The sequence below is a fragment of the Chiloscyllium plagiosum genome, unplaced genomic scaffold (assembly GCF_037043375.1).
Source record: "Chiloscyllium plagiosum isolate Xiang-an unplaced genomic scaffold, Cpla_swu_hap1 HiC_scaffold_16, whole genome shotgun sequence".
Lineage (NCBI taxonomy): Eukaryota > Metazoa > Chordata > Chondrichthyes > Orectolobiformes > Hemiscylliidae > Chiloscyllium > Chiloscyllium plagiosum.
Window position 1 is genome coordinate 91596119 of NW_028270154.1, and position 16760 is coordinate 91612878.

Here is a 16760-nt window from a genome sequence, read left to right on the forward strand (position 1 = left end):
CTTCTTTGAATTAATTAAAAAAGGTTATTGTGGGGATTAACACAGTTTTCAGCCCTTGTCACCCTATGTTCTGCACCCTTAAAAAGGTCCCCTTCTGGTGGATTGGGGTAAATTTCAGATTCTACTCTGCTCTACCTGATGCCAAGGAAAATATTCAAGTAGTAGGTATACACATGTTGTGAGGTTTTCTTTTGCTATTTACTCAGACAATATTTAGTGGCAATCTGCTTCACTGAGCTGTTACTGGGGGCCACAGAATGACATAAGTCCCATGATACTTCATCCTGTTTGAATTTAGACAGCTTGTTATGATGAACAGCCTAATCCTGTGCCCAAACAACTTCCACACTAAACGGATTCCTTGCAGGAAGCTCTGGATCTTGTTCCCAATAATCAGGACAGTGAGTTGAGGTCAATTGGAAATCTCCAAATACCCTCCCATTGAGTTCAGCGAAACACAATAGATTTGGTGTTGAAGCTGGGATCATCTGATCTGCATAGTTTAGTGATGTCAGTGAGTCCCTGAATTAATTTAGCTAATCCTTAATCAGGATTCTCACATTCCCGAGTGCTCAACTGAAGCAGAACAAAGTTAAATAAATGCACAAGAGCTTACAATGAATTAAAATTTCTCAGCCATCACATCAAATGATGTATCTACAAGTGTTGTGGTGGAGACATGTTCTTAAAAATAATAATAATATTTGCTAAGTGTGCAGGAGGGGGAGAAGCTTCTTTAACATATGAACTCTTATCCCAAGAGTATTTTTCCCCTTTTTAGGAACCTCAGATAACTTACGAATCTAAAAGGCAGGAACCATTCACCGAAAGGGAAGCAACTATAGAGAGTGTACTTGAGAAAGAAGCTGAGCCATGAGGTATAACTAGGGAGCTAGTGGATCTCTACCCTCACACAATAGAGTTAATGTTTTTTGATATAAAGCAGGAGCAGTAAATAAAAGTATTGCAGAAACAGTGGCTTTACAATTCTCACTGGCATGCCATAATAAATGCCTGGGTAGAGCAAGTATTGTATTCAAAGTGTTATAATTCTTTAAAATAATGACTTTTATTATTAGAAAAACATAGTGAAGGCAAATGCAATGAGAGGTGGAATGATCACATCCCCCACTGCTTCTCATATCCTGTGAAGAGTTTTAATAAACCATCAATTTTGAAAAAAGCTTAGCTTCCCACACTTTTATGTTGCCTTGCGGGTTTTTGTCACTTTCCTTTCCTTCCTTTAGCTTCCCAGATCTTCCTTGTATTCTCTCAAAGGCTTTGGGATTTTCTAGTTACTGATTTTGAGTCAGTGAATATGGCATGTCAGTAGATGTCAATCTGTGTCTCAGTTTCAGTCTCAGGAACTGTGGGTTTATTGCTGAAATCAGCATGTATCACTTGCTACATTCTCCCTGTGCTTCTGATTCTGAAAATGCATACTATGGGAGTGATTCCATCAACCTCGGATGTCGAGCATTCTGGAACAATGTCTGTTTTCTACTGGGCAAGTTAAAAGGCATCATGAGCAGGTTGCATTTGATTCAGTCTGCATCTCTTTAACACAGCTGGAGATAAATGACATCTTAATAAACTTCTTCATGTGTCAGGGTTGGAAGAAGAGGCAGCTTTGTCTGCTTCCCAGTGTGGGACTCAATCTCTGTCATTTTGAGAAGGAATCAGGGAATTCCAGGCTAGTGCCTATGGAGAAAGGCAGGCTGGCTTTGAATCTTGTGTTTGTTGTTGCCATGTTCCCAGAGGGCAAGGATTAACACTTGGTGACCCAAGAGTGGCCTGTGTTTGCTGCCAGCTGGGACAGCAAACAAGGAGAAGGCCACAGCATTTGGAAGTCAAAAACAGGAGCCTAACAGTAACTTCTAATTCAAAGATACAGACAGGAGGCAGGGGAAAGACAGCAGCTTCTTACTGGAAGCTGGGACAGTAACGAGCTGGAAAGCAGCTTTTCAATTTGTTTTGCATAAGACATACCCTTGTGAGGGAATGCGTAAGAGATAAAGAGACCACTGAGAATACAAAAGAAAGTGTGTGTTTACAGAATATGACTTACTCATGCAAAATGTCACTTTTTGTAAAGTGTCAGGAATGAATCAATTTCTTTTCCTCAAAAAGTTTTATTTCACTTTTCATTCCTCTGCTTCCAAAAAACTGGCTCTCTCGTGAGACTAACTGCGGACTTCCAGTGAATTTTTACAATTAATTGAAATTAACAAAAGGGAAATTATGGACCAAGCTTTACAACATGAATTCCAAACATATCTGAAGGAAAATTATAACAAAGTTTTTACCTTTCTGGTTGCACAGATTGCAATTCTCCAGCAAACACACAAAAAGTATTTCCTTATGCATGGACAAATGAATATTAGAAAGCTTTCAGAGGATTGATTACATCTCACCTTCAATTTAGTAGTTACTGGACAGTAATTCCCAAATAGAAATCCTGGCCAAGCTTATTCCTGTTCAGTCCAAGAATTCTGAGGCTAGTTTTGACTGAGTTCAAATTGGACAATTTGGCACAAACAAGTATGGCTTAACACCACAAGATGCAGTATATATACGGACTCAACATTGAGAGGACCCTCCTCAAACATGGTCCAAAATTAAGGTTAATACTCAAATTAGCCCAACAGTAAAATCCTGGATTTAATCAATTCTATCAGAGCCCAACCTAGCCATTGGAGTTATTTATAAAACTATATTATAGTAAGTTATACAATTAAATAACTACATACACAAAGTTATGTATATACATCATATTTGGACTTGAATAGTTTGTATTCATTTTTTTGGCAAATATTTTCCAGATGAGTTAGACTTTAGCCTGACCAACATTATATCAGAAACTTCTGGTGCTTTGCATAGAATGTGAATCTCAGAAAATTTTGTCTTTCATGTAAAATAAAAAGTTATATCAGCAGACCACAGGATGCTCTCTCATTAGAGAGAGATGACTGGTGGTGGTTTAACCTGAGGGTCACCGTGCCTCAGACACAGGGAGAAGGAGAGTCCTTCATGGTAACCCAGCCGGTGTGGGAATTGAACCCACGCTGTTGGCATCTCTCTGTATCATGAACCAACCATTGAGCTGACCGACCACCTATATGTACAATCTTGTCCTTAAGCACAGCAATCTATTGGCTGCATATTTTCTATAGAACATTGTAAAGCACAACAATCTAGGGTGTAATCTTGGGATTATTCCGTGTGCCACATGTTAGTGAAGCCAGAAATAAGAAGATAATATACTTGAAAGTGCTGGTGTAGGAGGGAGGGTTCAGATATCTGGATCATTGGGATCTCTTTCAGGTCAGGCGGTACCTATACAAGGAGGATGGCTTGGTACGTAAACTGGATGGGCACCAATGTCCTGGCAGGGAGGTTTGCTAGTGCCACTCAGGAGGGTTCAAACTAATGTGGCAGGGGTCAGCACGAGGAGTGATTGAGAAGTAGATAGAGATTAAACCAAGTAACTCTAATGGTAAGTATAGGCAGGATCAAGTTAATGAACATTGCGGGACTGACAGGCTGAGGTGTATTCATTTTAATGCGTGGGGTATAACAGGTAAAGCAGATGACCGTAGCAGCTGGATTAGTATATGGGATGACGATGTTGTAGCCATAACAGAAAGCTGGTTGAAGGAAGAGCAGGATTGGCAGCTAAGCATTCCAGGGTTTTGATGGTTCAGGTGAGATACAGAGGGGTGTAAAAGGGGTGGGGGAACTGTATGACTGATTAAGGAGAATCTCTCAGTGCAGCTGTGACAGACACCTTAGAGGGCTCATGCACTGAGGCATTATGGGTATAACTCAGGAATAAGAAAGGTACAATCACTATGCTGGAGTTATACTATAGGCCTCCCAATAGCTACCGAGAAATTGAGGAACAGCTATGTAGGTTGATCATGTAAAAAATCAGGCTTGTTGTAGTGGGTGCTTTTAACTTTCCCAATATTGATTAAGACTCTCTGAGTGCCAGGGACTAAAATGGGGCAGAATTAGTTAAGTATATCAAAGAGGGTTTCTTGAAACAATATATAGTTAGTCCAACTAGGAAAGGGGCAGTACTGGACCTTATATTGGGGAATGAGCCTGTCCAGATGATTGAAGTTGCAGTGGGGGAGCATTTTGGGAACAGTGATCGTTATTTTGTAAATCTTACAATAGTCAAGGAGAAGGCCACAGGAAACAACTGATCATCAGTGAAAATGCTAAATTGGGGAATGCTAATTGCAATAGTATTAGGCAGGAGCTGGAGAAATTCAACTGGGGGGTGATAGTGTGAGAGTAAATCTACATCTGACATGTGGGAGATTTTTAAAGACAGGTTGACTAGAGTTCAGAGCCAGCATGTTCCTGTGAGGATGAATCCTGGATGACAGGAATATTGTGTGCAGTCTATTGCCATGCTATAGGAAATTTGTGGAGGCTTTGGAGAAGGTTCAAAAGAAGTTTACCAGTTTGTTTCCTGACTTGGAGCGAATTAGCTATTATGGGGAGATTGGACAAACTTTGATTGTTTTCGCTAGATCATGTAGAAGCTGAGGGATGATCTCATAGAAGTATATAAAATGATGAGAGGCATGGATAGAGTGAGTGGTCAAAGTCTTTTTCTCAGGGTGGCAATGTCAAATACTAGGGAGCGTAGGTATTAGGTGAGGGGGAGGATAACTTAAAGGAGATGAGTGAGGCAGGGTTTTGTTTACACAAGAGTAACAGGTACCTGGAAAGCACTGCCAGAGGAGGTGGCACAAGCAGCTACAATAGCAATATTTAAGCATTTAGACCAACACATGAACAGTAGGATACGTAGTGAGTGCAGGAGATGGATTCTTTTACAATGGCATCATGGTTGGCATGGACATGGTGGGCCGAAGGGCGTGTTCCCATGCTGTACTGAATTACAAGGCAGCATCAAACGTTTATGGAGTGTGCAAGGATACCTTAGTAAAGGGGCTGTTACTCTTCCACCTGAAGGCCATTTAACAAAAGGCACATTAGCCAGTCCTGTTTGAAACAAGGCATTTCATGGCACACTCCATTAGTTGTATTTCTTTGTCCACCTTTTGTGTTGTAATTTAGTGAAAGTATGAGCTTCTAATGGCATGCTCAGAAGAAGAGTGTAACCAGATCAGAGGGGTCTTCAATGATGTTGGTTGTCATTCCACACGACACAAGAATTTAACAGGATACATTTATGCCACAAGGGTCCCAATTAATAGAAATTTATCCTGTTAAATTCTTGTTGCCATGTGGAATGGCAGCCAATGTCATCACAGACCCCTCCAACCCCAGTTATACTCTCTTCCAACCTCTTCCATCAGGTAGAAGATACAGGTGCCAACAGGTTCAATATCAGCTGCTTCTTTGCTGTTATCAGAATGCTGAATGGAGCGCTCTCATTTCAAATCTAATGCTGATCTCGATTTGTGCACTTCCTGTGCAGCCATATACCTGTTTGCTGCGATCTATCTAAACATCCTATGATGTATATGTCCTTGTTTGCCTTGATCTACCTGGTACTGCTCACAAAACAAAACCTTTCACTGTAATGAGGTACATGTGACAACAATAAATCAAATGAAATCAAAACAAGCCCCACCTTTTCATAGCTAATTTAATGAGCAATTACTGTGCAAATCTAGTATAGTTTTCTAAAATAATGACTACACTGAGGAAAGCAAAAGGTATAGTGGCATAAATTGACCAACAAATTCTGATGATTTGCAGTGGATCTCTTGATCCACTGAGCCTGCTGGGCAATTTGCACATTAATAATAGAGTGCCTCATTAACACCCCATTATCTTTCCAGCAAATTTCAGCCCCATTTATTTCTCAGTGGGCACAGGAAGTCCTGAACAATGGAACCAAAGGTCTTCATCCATATTTAGCATTTTTCAAACCATCCAACTTTTGTGGCTTTACCACAGTTACACCTTGGAACCCTGTTTCACTGATCACCAGATTAAATATTGGATTAAATATTAAAAGTGCAATAGTTTTCGTACTAATCTCAATGGTACACATTTAAAATGTACTATTGTGCTGTATAACTGATGTAAATCAAATCAAACAAACAAAACATTCCTGTGAGTAATTAGTTACTTAAATATGAGGTGTCTCTAATTATTTTAGTTGTCAGGAATCCAGAGCTTTGGTAAGATTTGAGGGCTCTGGGTATAGCTGCTTTTGCTATTATTTGTCTCCAGTTGTTGGTCCTCCACTGCAGGTTGAGCACTTTGCTATTTTGCTCAGAATGTGACCGAGAAGTGACTTTTAGTCTCTTTGAAGCCACACCCTCAAGTTTTCAACCCAAACGCTTTGACTTGAAGCTCTGTCAGAGGTTGACGTGTTTGTCAATGGAGTTGTCAGGTTTCCCAGTGAGTGACCTCTTCCAAGACACCCGCAGAGTCTCAGCCTCTGACTGCACCCTGTCCTATAAAGTAACGTACTTTTGTCCTTGTCACTGTGGGGTTGTTGGCTAAGGTTGAAAGGTCATGCCTCAGCAAGCAGCAAATCATTCCTTCTTGTCTTCCCATGTCAGGTATTGGGTCATGACCCTTTGGGGGATGGTGGGGAGTCTGGTGATGAGAAAGACATTGATTTTCAACAAAAAAACACTGCTGCAACACATACATTTAAAGAGCTTGAGTTTTTCCCATTGCATAGGATGCTTGATTTAAAACTTCAGAGTTGTAACTTCTGCTACAGGAGATTATTCTGTACCTGCAGAAATGATAAACATCAGGGTGACAACATCTCACATTATGTGTGACCGTCTGATTCTCACTGTATGAGTTAATTGGTGTAGGCACTGACATCTTTGTGTCATCATTCAGTATTAGGCTGAGTCAGATAAATCTGCTTCATTTAAATGAAAATCTGTCTCACGTTTGTGCTGGCGTAGTTAAAGAAAGAGGCATCATGGCCATTTCTTCTCAAGGGATAAACATGCAAAAAATGTTAATGTAAAGTAAGATGTCATAGAATCTATCAACATAGAAACAGGCCACTCTGACCCGGTTCCTGTTCCCTAGGGGTCACTAGTCTAATCCCAATCTCCTACTGCTGCTGAGCAGTATTCTCATTTCAAACAATCATCCATTTTTAAAAATAATTTATGAATTCAGCTTCAACAATCATTTGTGACAAGGAATTGCAAAACCTAACACCCAACATCCCCATTGTGAATAAAATATTTTCTAATGTCACTCTTTTATTATTTTTGCAGCTTTTTGGAATTTGTTACGATTCTGCAAATATCTCTTTGGCCCCCGCTAACAATTTACCCAGTTATAATCCTTCATAATCATGGGGCCCATTAGAAATGTAGAAATATATGCGGTACACTGTTGAAAAATATGGGACATGGGACAAGCAGGACAATTCTTTAAAAGTCTGGAGACTAGTACTTGGGACCAAAAGGCATTGTTCTATGCTGTATCATTGTGATTCTAGGTCACCTCTTCTTAGTTGTGCTGAAAGGCCAAACTTGTTAAGTCCAGCTTTATAACAGTAATATCCTATCCTAATATAAGGATTGCTCAGACCAGCATGAAGGAAGCTTGCTGATATTGCTATAGCCGGGATAGAGTTTCTCCCAGATTGTATGGGTTCTTGTAATGTCATTGACCTCAGAATCTGTTATATCAGCACAAAAGATTGGGAAATTTCAGGCACAGGGTTTCCACAATCTTGTATGTTGGTTTTCACCCTGTTCAGAAGGAAGGTCACACTCTAGACTGATCACTGTACAAGTTTTGGCCAATTTTGTCCATTCCTAGACCATTATGAAAATTCTTAAAATTAAGTTTTTGATTCAGGAACACAACTAAACACGTTTGAGATTTTCAAAGTTAAAACACCTACATCATTTATAAAGAAATTGACTGCAATACATGAATTAAATGATTCTTTGCCTGTTTTAGAAAGTCCTTTTCTTCAACTATTAAAAATCAGGACCCTCACAGATGATGGATAGATACTTATCAAAATACTTATTTTTTGTGACTGGATCGTTTTCAGAAAGACTGTACCTGGTGCTAATTTATATCAAGAACTGTGCCCAATTGAACTGGCTCATATTTTCATGGGATTTTATGTTGTGTAAATGAGTGCGAACAGAAAAGTGAACGACAACTGCACTTTGGAAAAGTAATTCAACTTGGAATACATTTTGCAAATTAATTGCCAATTACAGCCAAAGAGAAAACTTGTTCAGTGTTTGTGCCCATAAAATTCTTTAATGTCACTCTGACGTAATACAAATAAGTGACCATGACTGCAATCCTGTAACTAAACTAAAAATCAGGCTATTGTCATCCTACAGCCTCCCAACCAATCCCAGCTGAGAAATGATCAGAGTAAAGCCTTCAACAGAGTTTAGTGCACCTTGAAGTGTTTGTACTTTGAAGGTCAGTGTTATCTCATGAATGTTAGGCAGGATTGATAAAGACTGTAATTGGCAGGAGCTGCAGTTGCATCCCAGTCTGTAGTGCTTACATTCATATGCCCTCCTTTGTATTTCATTTTTCACTCAGTCACAAAATTGGCTTATTTTCACTGGCTTTTAATTGGAGGTAACAAACACTCTAGGAGTATGCATTGCAGCAACTAAATTGAGGGAGAAATTTAGTTTAGTTCTGAAGATCTGAAATTGGAAAAATAACTGACAAAAATAGGAATTGCTGGAGAAGTTCAGCAGGTCTGGCAGCATCTTTGGGGAGAAATCATAGTTAACGTTTTAGGTCGAGTGACACTTCCTCACCCGAAATGTTAGCTCCCATTTCTCTCCATAGATGCTGCCAGACCTGCTGAGCTTTTCCAGCAGTTTCTACTTTTGTCTCTGATTTATGGCACTGCAGTTCTTTCTGATTTTATTTGGATAAATGACTGATTGCAAGAAAGTTTAAACTTTAAATGGTGTAGCATGAGAGAGAGTTGACTATGGCGTTAACATATACAGGTCTGGGTTTAGAGGGAATACTGTGGGTCTCCCTCTGCATCACCTCTTTTAGACAAGGTTGACTGTATTAAGTGTCATTCTTGGCATTTGACTGGCCAAAGGTGGGCCTCCCTTGGCATCAAGGATGGCAACTCTCTTGAATGGCAGGACCACCAGGTACTCGTCATACTCCTGTCAGGGAAACAGACCACTGTTGGTGAGTTATGGCCCTTAAGTGGGCATTTATTGTCCACTTAAGGATCTCAATTGCCAGCAGTGCAAGAAGGTTCTGCTCAAAACTCCCCACCAGGGAGCTAATCGGTGTGGGAGCATGAAGCAGGCTTGGCTTCCCCCTCCTCCTACCTGATTATGCCCTTCTAACCACCAAGCACACCTCAGCAAGGGGATTAAATTCCACCCATAGCTTATCAAGATGCAGGAGCAGATCCTGAACTTTTATAGGTGACAGGAATAGCAATGATTAGGGAGAGTATTGTTTACATGTTGAAAGAACCAAGCCTTACTTCAGAAGGACATTCCCCATAAAATAATTGAGATGGAGCTATTAATCCAGCTAATGTGAACCATGGAAACTGAAATCACGAGACAATATCTTGTACTACCTGTCCACAATTAAATTATTGGGTAGGGAAAAGAAAGCAAATACTCAAGATTTTACCAGTTGCAGGAGATGAACTTAAAACAGTTTGGAACTTTTTATTTTAAAAATATACTTTATTCATAAAACTATCTGTAGATACATTCATAGTCCCTAAAGCAGTTCAGTTCTGTACAGAAGCCTATGGTGAAACGTTTGACTCTATTCAATAAACAAAGGCATTTCTTACTTGTACAAGATTACATTTACATATACAGTGTTTGAGGTATCAGAAGGGTCCGATAACTGAACAAACCCCCATTTAGCTTCAGCAGTGGCATGGTGGATCAATGCTTAGCACTGATGCCTCATAGCACCAGGGTCCCAGGTTTGATTCCAGCCTCAGGCGACTGTCTGTGTGGAGTTTGCACATTCTCCCCGTGTCTGCGTGAGTTTCCTCCGGGTGCTCCAGTTTCCTCCCACAGTCCAAAAATGTGCAGGTTAGGTGAATTGGCCATGTTAAATTGCCCATAGTGCTAAGTGCATTAGTCCAGAGGGAAATGGGTCTGGGTGTATTACTCTTCGGAGGGTCGGTGTGGACTGGTTGGGTCGAAGGGCCTGTTTCCACACTGCAGGGAATCTAATCTAATCAAGAGAGACCTTAAACAGTCTGAAATTAGCTCAGAGTCTTTTCTCACAATCCTCCATCTGTGCTGTTTTAGTTAATCCAATGCAGCTGTAAAATAGAGGGCTGCAGCCTCCAGCCTGGCTCATATGTGGCCAGCATTACATACTTGCTAACTGCTTTTTTGTTTGGTACTTAAGAGAAGAATGGCTTGAAAAAAAATCCCAAGAATTTTCTTCAGGAATTAGTGTCCTCTGTTTGGGTGGAATGGTCTGGTGCAGAGTGGTGTTTGTTATTGGATTTGGCTTTTGCCTCATTATCCGTCAGCCTCATTACTGACCCTGGTGCATAGAATTACTGATTTTGTTACCATAATGAGTCCAGGATAACAGGGTTCATCTACAGAGGGCAGGTTTTTAGTCAAATCTACCAGCGACTTTCTTCCTTTTACCAGAGGAATAATGATCACACCTTGTGCCGAGGCTGATGCTGAGCCATGTCATGAAGCTTTGATAAAATTCCCTTAAATTCCAGGGAATACAGGCTTGGTTTGTTTAATCTCTCTGAATAGTTCAACCCATGAAGCACAGGTATCAATCTGGTAAATTTATCCTGCATCTCGTTCTTCTTAAGGTGTGGTTCCCAGAACTGCTCACAGTAGTTCAGGTGTGGTCAAGGATTTTGTAGGTATGATATGCATAATTCAACCATTGTAAATTGATATGTTATAGCACTTTGGAGTCAGTCCTGACCTTGTAGAACTAGGAATATTTTTGTCGGACAAAGTGGAAATTAGATAGTTGAAATTGCAGATATGTTCTATGGGTATTTGGGAGTAGGTGAGATCCCATTGTAAGCTTTAACTCACTTCTAGATTCCTTATGTTTATCTACTGTGTGAGGATAAAAGAGAGGAGAAAGTGAGGTCTGCAGATGCTGGAGATCAGAGCTGAAAATGTGTTGCTGGAAAAGCGCAGCAGGTCAGGCAGCATCCAGGGAACAGGAGAATCGACGTTTCGGGCATAAGCCCTTCTTCAGGATAGAAGAGATTTGACCTGGAAAGCACTGGATGGTGGTTGGGATGTAATATTACATCTGGACACATTGATAGAGTGCCTTTCTAAGAGTTGTCATAATGCATTAGATTTAGAATTTTGTAATATTTCCCTGGTTATGTTTCTTTTGCATAAGGCTATCCAAAAATGTAAACTTTCAATGAGTACTAATGTTCTTAAGGGCATGAATGAAACCTAGGTGACAATTAAAGCTTTCAAAATTCAACTTAGTCAATTGTTTTTAATTTGGAAAAACCCTCAACATTAAGATGAGGAAAGAGAGACCTGGAAATTCTACTTGAGTGCAATCCCAACTCTGATGACAGTTCCCATAGAACTCTGCTGCTGACTGCATCAAAAATCATAACTTATCCACCATGAGCCAGAAGATGGCATTTCCTCTGTCACTTCCTACACGACAGTGTGGGAGGGACCACTTTAAAAGGCCCCTCAAAACTCTTATCTGTCCTATGATGTTACAGGTTCTGTTCTCACTTCAGAACCTGAGGTAATAATGTAAATGAAGCGTAGCAAAATGTTGATATATCCAAACAATTACAGTTTTATAAATGGAAAATATTGACACAAATGTCTTAAATCTTACTTTTAGATGTCATTGTGTTTTCCTTTAGGCAGGAAGTACAAGATGTTTCATAAGATACAGACAGATGCAAAAGGGAGAGAGAATATGAAGCAATTCTCCACGGATCATGTCATCATAATAAAAGTTTCCTTTTTCTATGTTTATAGTGTTATTTACCAGTGAAACTGCCGAAGCTCAGGATCATCTCCTCCTGAACCTTGGTGATGGACTCAAGTTAACATGTGACACCAATCGATCTGTGAATGTCAACTGGTACAAAGAAGACAAGCAACTTCTGTCAGATGACAGGGTGCATGTGGCCCGGAAGGTTCTGGAAATTGTTGAGATGACATATGATGATTCTGGCCTGTACCTTTGTGTGGTGCGTGGAACAGGCGAGGTTCTAAGGAATTTCACAGTGACCATAGCAGGTACAACTCTCAATTTCTTCAATAAAATCTTTGATGCCGAAACCCAAATAGTAAGAAATATTTCTAATTGTAAATGTGTTGGTGCTTTTCGGAATATTGTCACTGACAAACATTCGCTAATGATTGTCCACGGAGGAAATTTTGTGTCATGGGTTCAGTGTGTCTTTGTGTGGCTGATGGACCTGATATTGCCAAGTACACATTTTGGAGGTGGAATTGGTCTTTGACCTTGAGATCTCTGGCATTTCTTCCTCTGGTTCCTTTTCCATGTTTCCTCTGGCTGACTGGCGTTCTCAAAGAATTGTGTCCCTTCATATGGGAGCTTCCTCCAAGTTGGTTTCTTCCTGAAAGAGGGTCTTCCACACGTTTACATCTCTGTCACATTCCTTGAGGGAAGCCTTCAGCAAGTCTTTGAAACATTTGTATTCAGAATACAGCTTAATTTTCTGTTTCTCTATTCTTCCATGGGGCCATCACTGGCTAGACCAGCATTTATTGCCCATCCCTAATTACCCAGAGTAGTTAAGAGCTGAAAATGTATTGCTGGAAAAGCGCAGCAGGTCAGGCAGCATCCAAGGAGCAGGAGAATCGACGTTTCGGGCCTGAGCCCTTCTTCATTCCTGATACTGCCTGGATGCTGCCTGACCTGCTGCGCTTTTCCAGCACCACACTCTCGACTCTGATCTCCAGCATCTGCAGTCCTCACTTTCTCCTCAGAGCAGTTAAGAGTCAACATGTTGATGCGACATTCATGGTCATCATTAGACTCTTAATTCCAGATTTCTTTTTATCGAATTTAAATTCCACTATCTGCCATGGTGAACTTCCAACCTGGGTACCCAGAACATTGTCTGGGTCTCTGAATTAACAGTCCAGCAGTAATACCCCCAGACCATTGCCTCCCCTTGATATGAATTTAAGCACTTTGCTTAATCACTATCTCTTGTTTTATCTAAGTTGCTTTATAATTTTGTTTTCATCTTTTTGGTTTTAGATTAGATTAGATTAGATTAGATTAGATTACTTTACAGTGTGGAAACAGGCCCTTCGGCCCAACAAGTCCACACCGACCCGCCGAAGCGCAAACCACCCATACCCCTACATTTACCCCTTACCTAACACTACGGACAATTTAGCATGGCCAATTCACCTGACCTGCACATCTTTGGAACTGTGGGAGGAAACCGGAGCACCCGGAGGAAACCCACGCAGACACGGGGAGAATGTGCAAACTCCACACAGTCAGTCGCCTGAGGCGGGAACTGAACCCGGGTCTCTGGCGCTGTGAGGCAGCAGTGCTGACCACTGTGCCACCGTGCCGCCGTTTTCTGCACCATAGACTTATCTATAATTTGAGTTTGAATTTTTTTTTTAAATGATGCAGCACAATGCTAAGAATTCTGGATCAGTGGTGCTGGAAAAGCACAGCAATTCAGGCAGCATCCAAGGAGCTTCGAAATCGACGTTTCGGGCAAAAGCCCTTCATCAGGAATAAAGGCAGTGAGCCTGGAGCGTGGAGAGATAAGCTAGAGGAGGGTGGGGGTGGGGAGAAAGTAGCATAGAGTACAATGGGTGAGTGGGGGAGGGGATGAAGGTGTTAGGTCAAGGAGGAGAGGGTGGAGTGCATAGGTGGAAAAGGAGATAGGCAGGTAGGACAAGTCCGGACAAGACAAGGGGACAGTGCTGAGCTGGAAGTTTGGAACTAGGGTGAGGTGGGGGAAGGGGAAATGAGGAAACTGGTGAAGTCCACATTGATGCCCTGGGGTTGAAGTGTTCCGAGGCGGAAGATGATGCGTTCTTCCTCCAGGCGTCTGGTGGTGAGGGAGCGGCGGTGAAGGAGGCCCAGGACCTCCATGTCCTCGGCAGAATGGGAGGGGGAGTTGAAATGTTGGGCCACGGGGCGGTGTGGTTGATTGGTGCGGGTGTCCCGGAGATGTTCCCTAAAGCGCTCTGCTAGGAGGCGCCCAGTCTCCCCAATGTAGAGGAGACCGCATCGGGAGCAACGGATACAATAAATGATATTAATGGATGTGCAAATAAAACTTTGGATGTGGAAGGCTCCTTTAGGGCCTTGGATAGAGGTGAGGGAGGAGGTGTGGGTGCAGGTTTTACAGTTCCTGCGGTGGCAGGGGAAAGTGCCAGGATGGGAGGGTGGGTTGTAGGGGGGCGTGGACCTGACCAGGTAGTCACGGAGGGACTGGTCTTTGCGGAAGGCGGAAAGGGGTGGGGAGGGAAATATATCCCTGGTGGTGGGGTCTTTTTGGAGGTGGCGGAAATGTCGGCGGATGATTTGGTTTATGCGAAGGTTGGTAGGGTGGAAGGTGAGCACCAGGGGCGTTCTGTCCTTGTTATGGTTGGAGGAGTGGGGTCTAAGGGCGGAGGTGCAGGATGTGGACGAGCCTGAACTGAAGTGCTGTGCTCTTCCCGCACCACTAATCCAGAATCTGGTTCCAGCATCTGCAGTCATTGTTTTTACCACAATGCTAAGAATGGTTTACTAATACAGCATATAAGGGGCCGAATTGAATTACTGTTAACTGCTAGGATTTAAATGCAACAGGATAACTTCTCTATATGAGGGGAACACTAATCAATATAACACTACAGAATATAATTAAAATCCTCTTTATATATTTGAAATAAAAATCTTTCAATCTGAAATGGCCTTCAATAATTTCTTTGCCAGGTAATCTAGTTGGACCCACTGCCTTAATGGAATTTTGGTGTGCAGGTATTACAGTGTGCACATTTTGTTTGTACATATTTATTTGATGAAACTAAAAGTGCAGTCTCAAATATTTACAAGAATACCAATTTAGAACTCAAGACTGAATGTCACCTTTATGGGGATTGCCTCTTCAATTTTAAACTAACCACAATTCATTATTCCGTATTTGACTCCCAAAATTTTAGATTTTGTTGAATAAGGCAGTACCCACTGCATTGTAGTTTTGGGAATGGGAAATTTCATCTGGAATTGTTCAGAAGATTTATCAATTTTGATAATGGATGCAGATATAGAGAGTGTTTGATCACAGAACTCTGTACAATATTTTGTGTGTCCACAGTACAGCACTGATCTAATTATAAGAGTCAATAGAACTGAGTAGAAACTGTTAGAACTTGAAGAAAATTATTCCACAAGTATATCTGACAACATAGTACTTGTGATTCATCACCACAGTAAGCAACAAATTCTGTAAAGTGCATATGTACACAAATGAGTTGAGGACAATGTAGAATTTGTGAATATCCAAACCAAACAACACCCAGACTCTCTCATTCTACACTTGCATGATGAATGGTAACTTGGAAAAGCTACTTCCTATGTACCTAATATCCATTTCCATAGTTGCAATCCAGTACTGAGAAAGGGTGGCAGGCTGCAGCCTCACTGACAGAACTGTTATGTAATACAATATTACAGCAATGATGCATCAATCACAGCACCTTTCTTCCAGTTACTACACTGTATTCAGTGAAATCTAGACTGGAGAGTGTATAGTGTAAGTTTGCAGGTTATGATCTCTAACGTCTCCTATATTAATTATTTCAGACTCATTGTCCTCTGGTGATGATGATGAAGATGGCGGATCTGAAGATTCAACTCCAGATACCAATGACGGTCATGCTTATCCTCAGAAAGGTCAGCTATTTAGATCACACAGATTAAAAATAAATCCGAAGAGACTGGAGTTGAGCATCAGTAAATGTTTATGTCGTCTTCCAAAAATGTACTGTCCAACAGGTTGGACTATAACCTGGTGTTGTCTGATTTTTAACTTTATCCATCCCTGTCCAACACTGGCTCCTCCTCATCAAAAATGTACCCATGATTGAGGCTAGCTGGAGGGATGGGCTGTAATTGGCTTTATTGGATTCACCTGCTTTTTGTGCCAAAGACAAATCAGGACAATTTTCCACATTATCAAGTAGAAACTAAGAATAAGCGGCACTGGAAACACCTAGTTTTGATTTGCATGTTGATTAGTAGCTATTTCATGGTAAGATGCAGAGTGAGCAATAGTAGGACAATGTGCTTTTCATCCACCTAACATCATACCGGCCGTATCTTGGCCACATTTGTAAATGTTCATTTAAATCAGCTCTTCGTGAGGCTGTGCTCTCAGGATGGTTGGAACATTTCAGGACCCTAACTTGTCTCTAAATTCAAGAAGCAACTGAGTGACTTGAGAACCAACAAGTCAGCTCCCCAATTAAATTGCTCTGTGTATTTCAGGGCGACAATTTGTCTTTGCTCTAATTGTTCAGGCTCTGAGGATCAGTCTGCTTCGAAATGCGTTGCCTAATTACCACAGGAGTTCCCAGTCCAGCTAATTGAGACAATTACTGTGGAGCTGATTAGGTAGGAATGTTAAGGAATGTGCCGAAGCTTTGGGGGAGTTTCAAATAGTTCGTGTTTGATGTTTCTTTTGAGTTTCATTACACAGAGCTCATAGATTCACATTAAAAGATTAGACTCAGGTTGACCAGTATGTCAAATTTTTA

At 41.2% G+C, this 16760-nt stretch overlaps 1 protein-coding gene across 2 annotated transcripts in view; it reads left to right on the forward strand.

Annotated features, from left to right (window-relative positions):
* The window catches only part of fgfr4 (fibroblast growth factor receptor 4), a 59700-nt gene that overhangs the window by 18377 nt on the left and 24563 nt on the right, over window positions 1–16760 (forward strand). For both annotated transcript variants that reach the window (XM_043704025.2, XM_043704027.2), the window contains exons 3-4: window positions 11988–12251; window positions 15808–15897. In XM_043704025.2, coding sequence (XP_043559960.1) covers window positions 11988–12251; window positions 15808–15897 — 354 coding nt within the window. The remainder of the gene's footprint in view (window positions 1–11987; window positions 12252–15807; window positions 15898–16760) is intronic.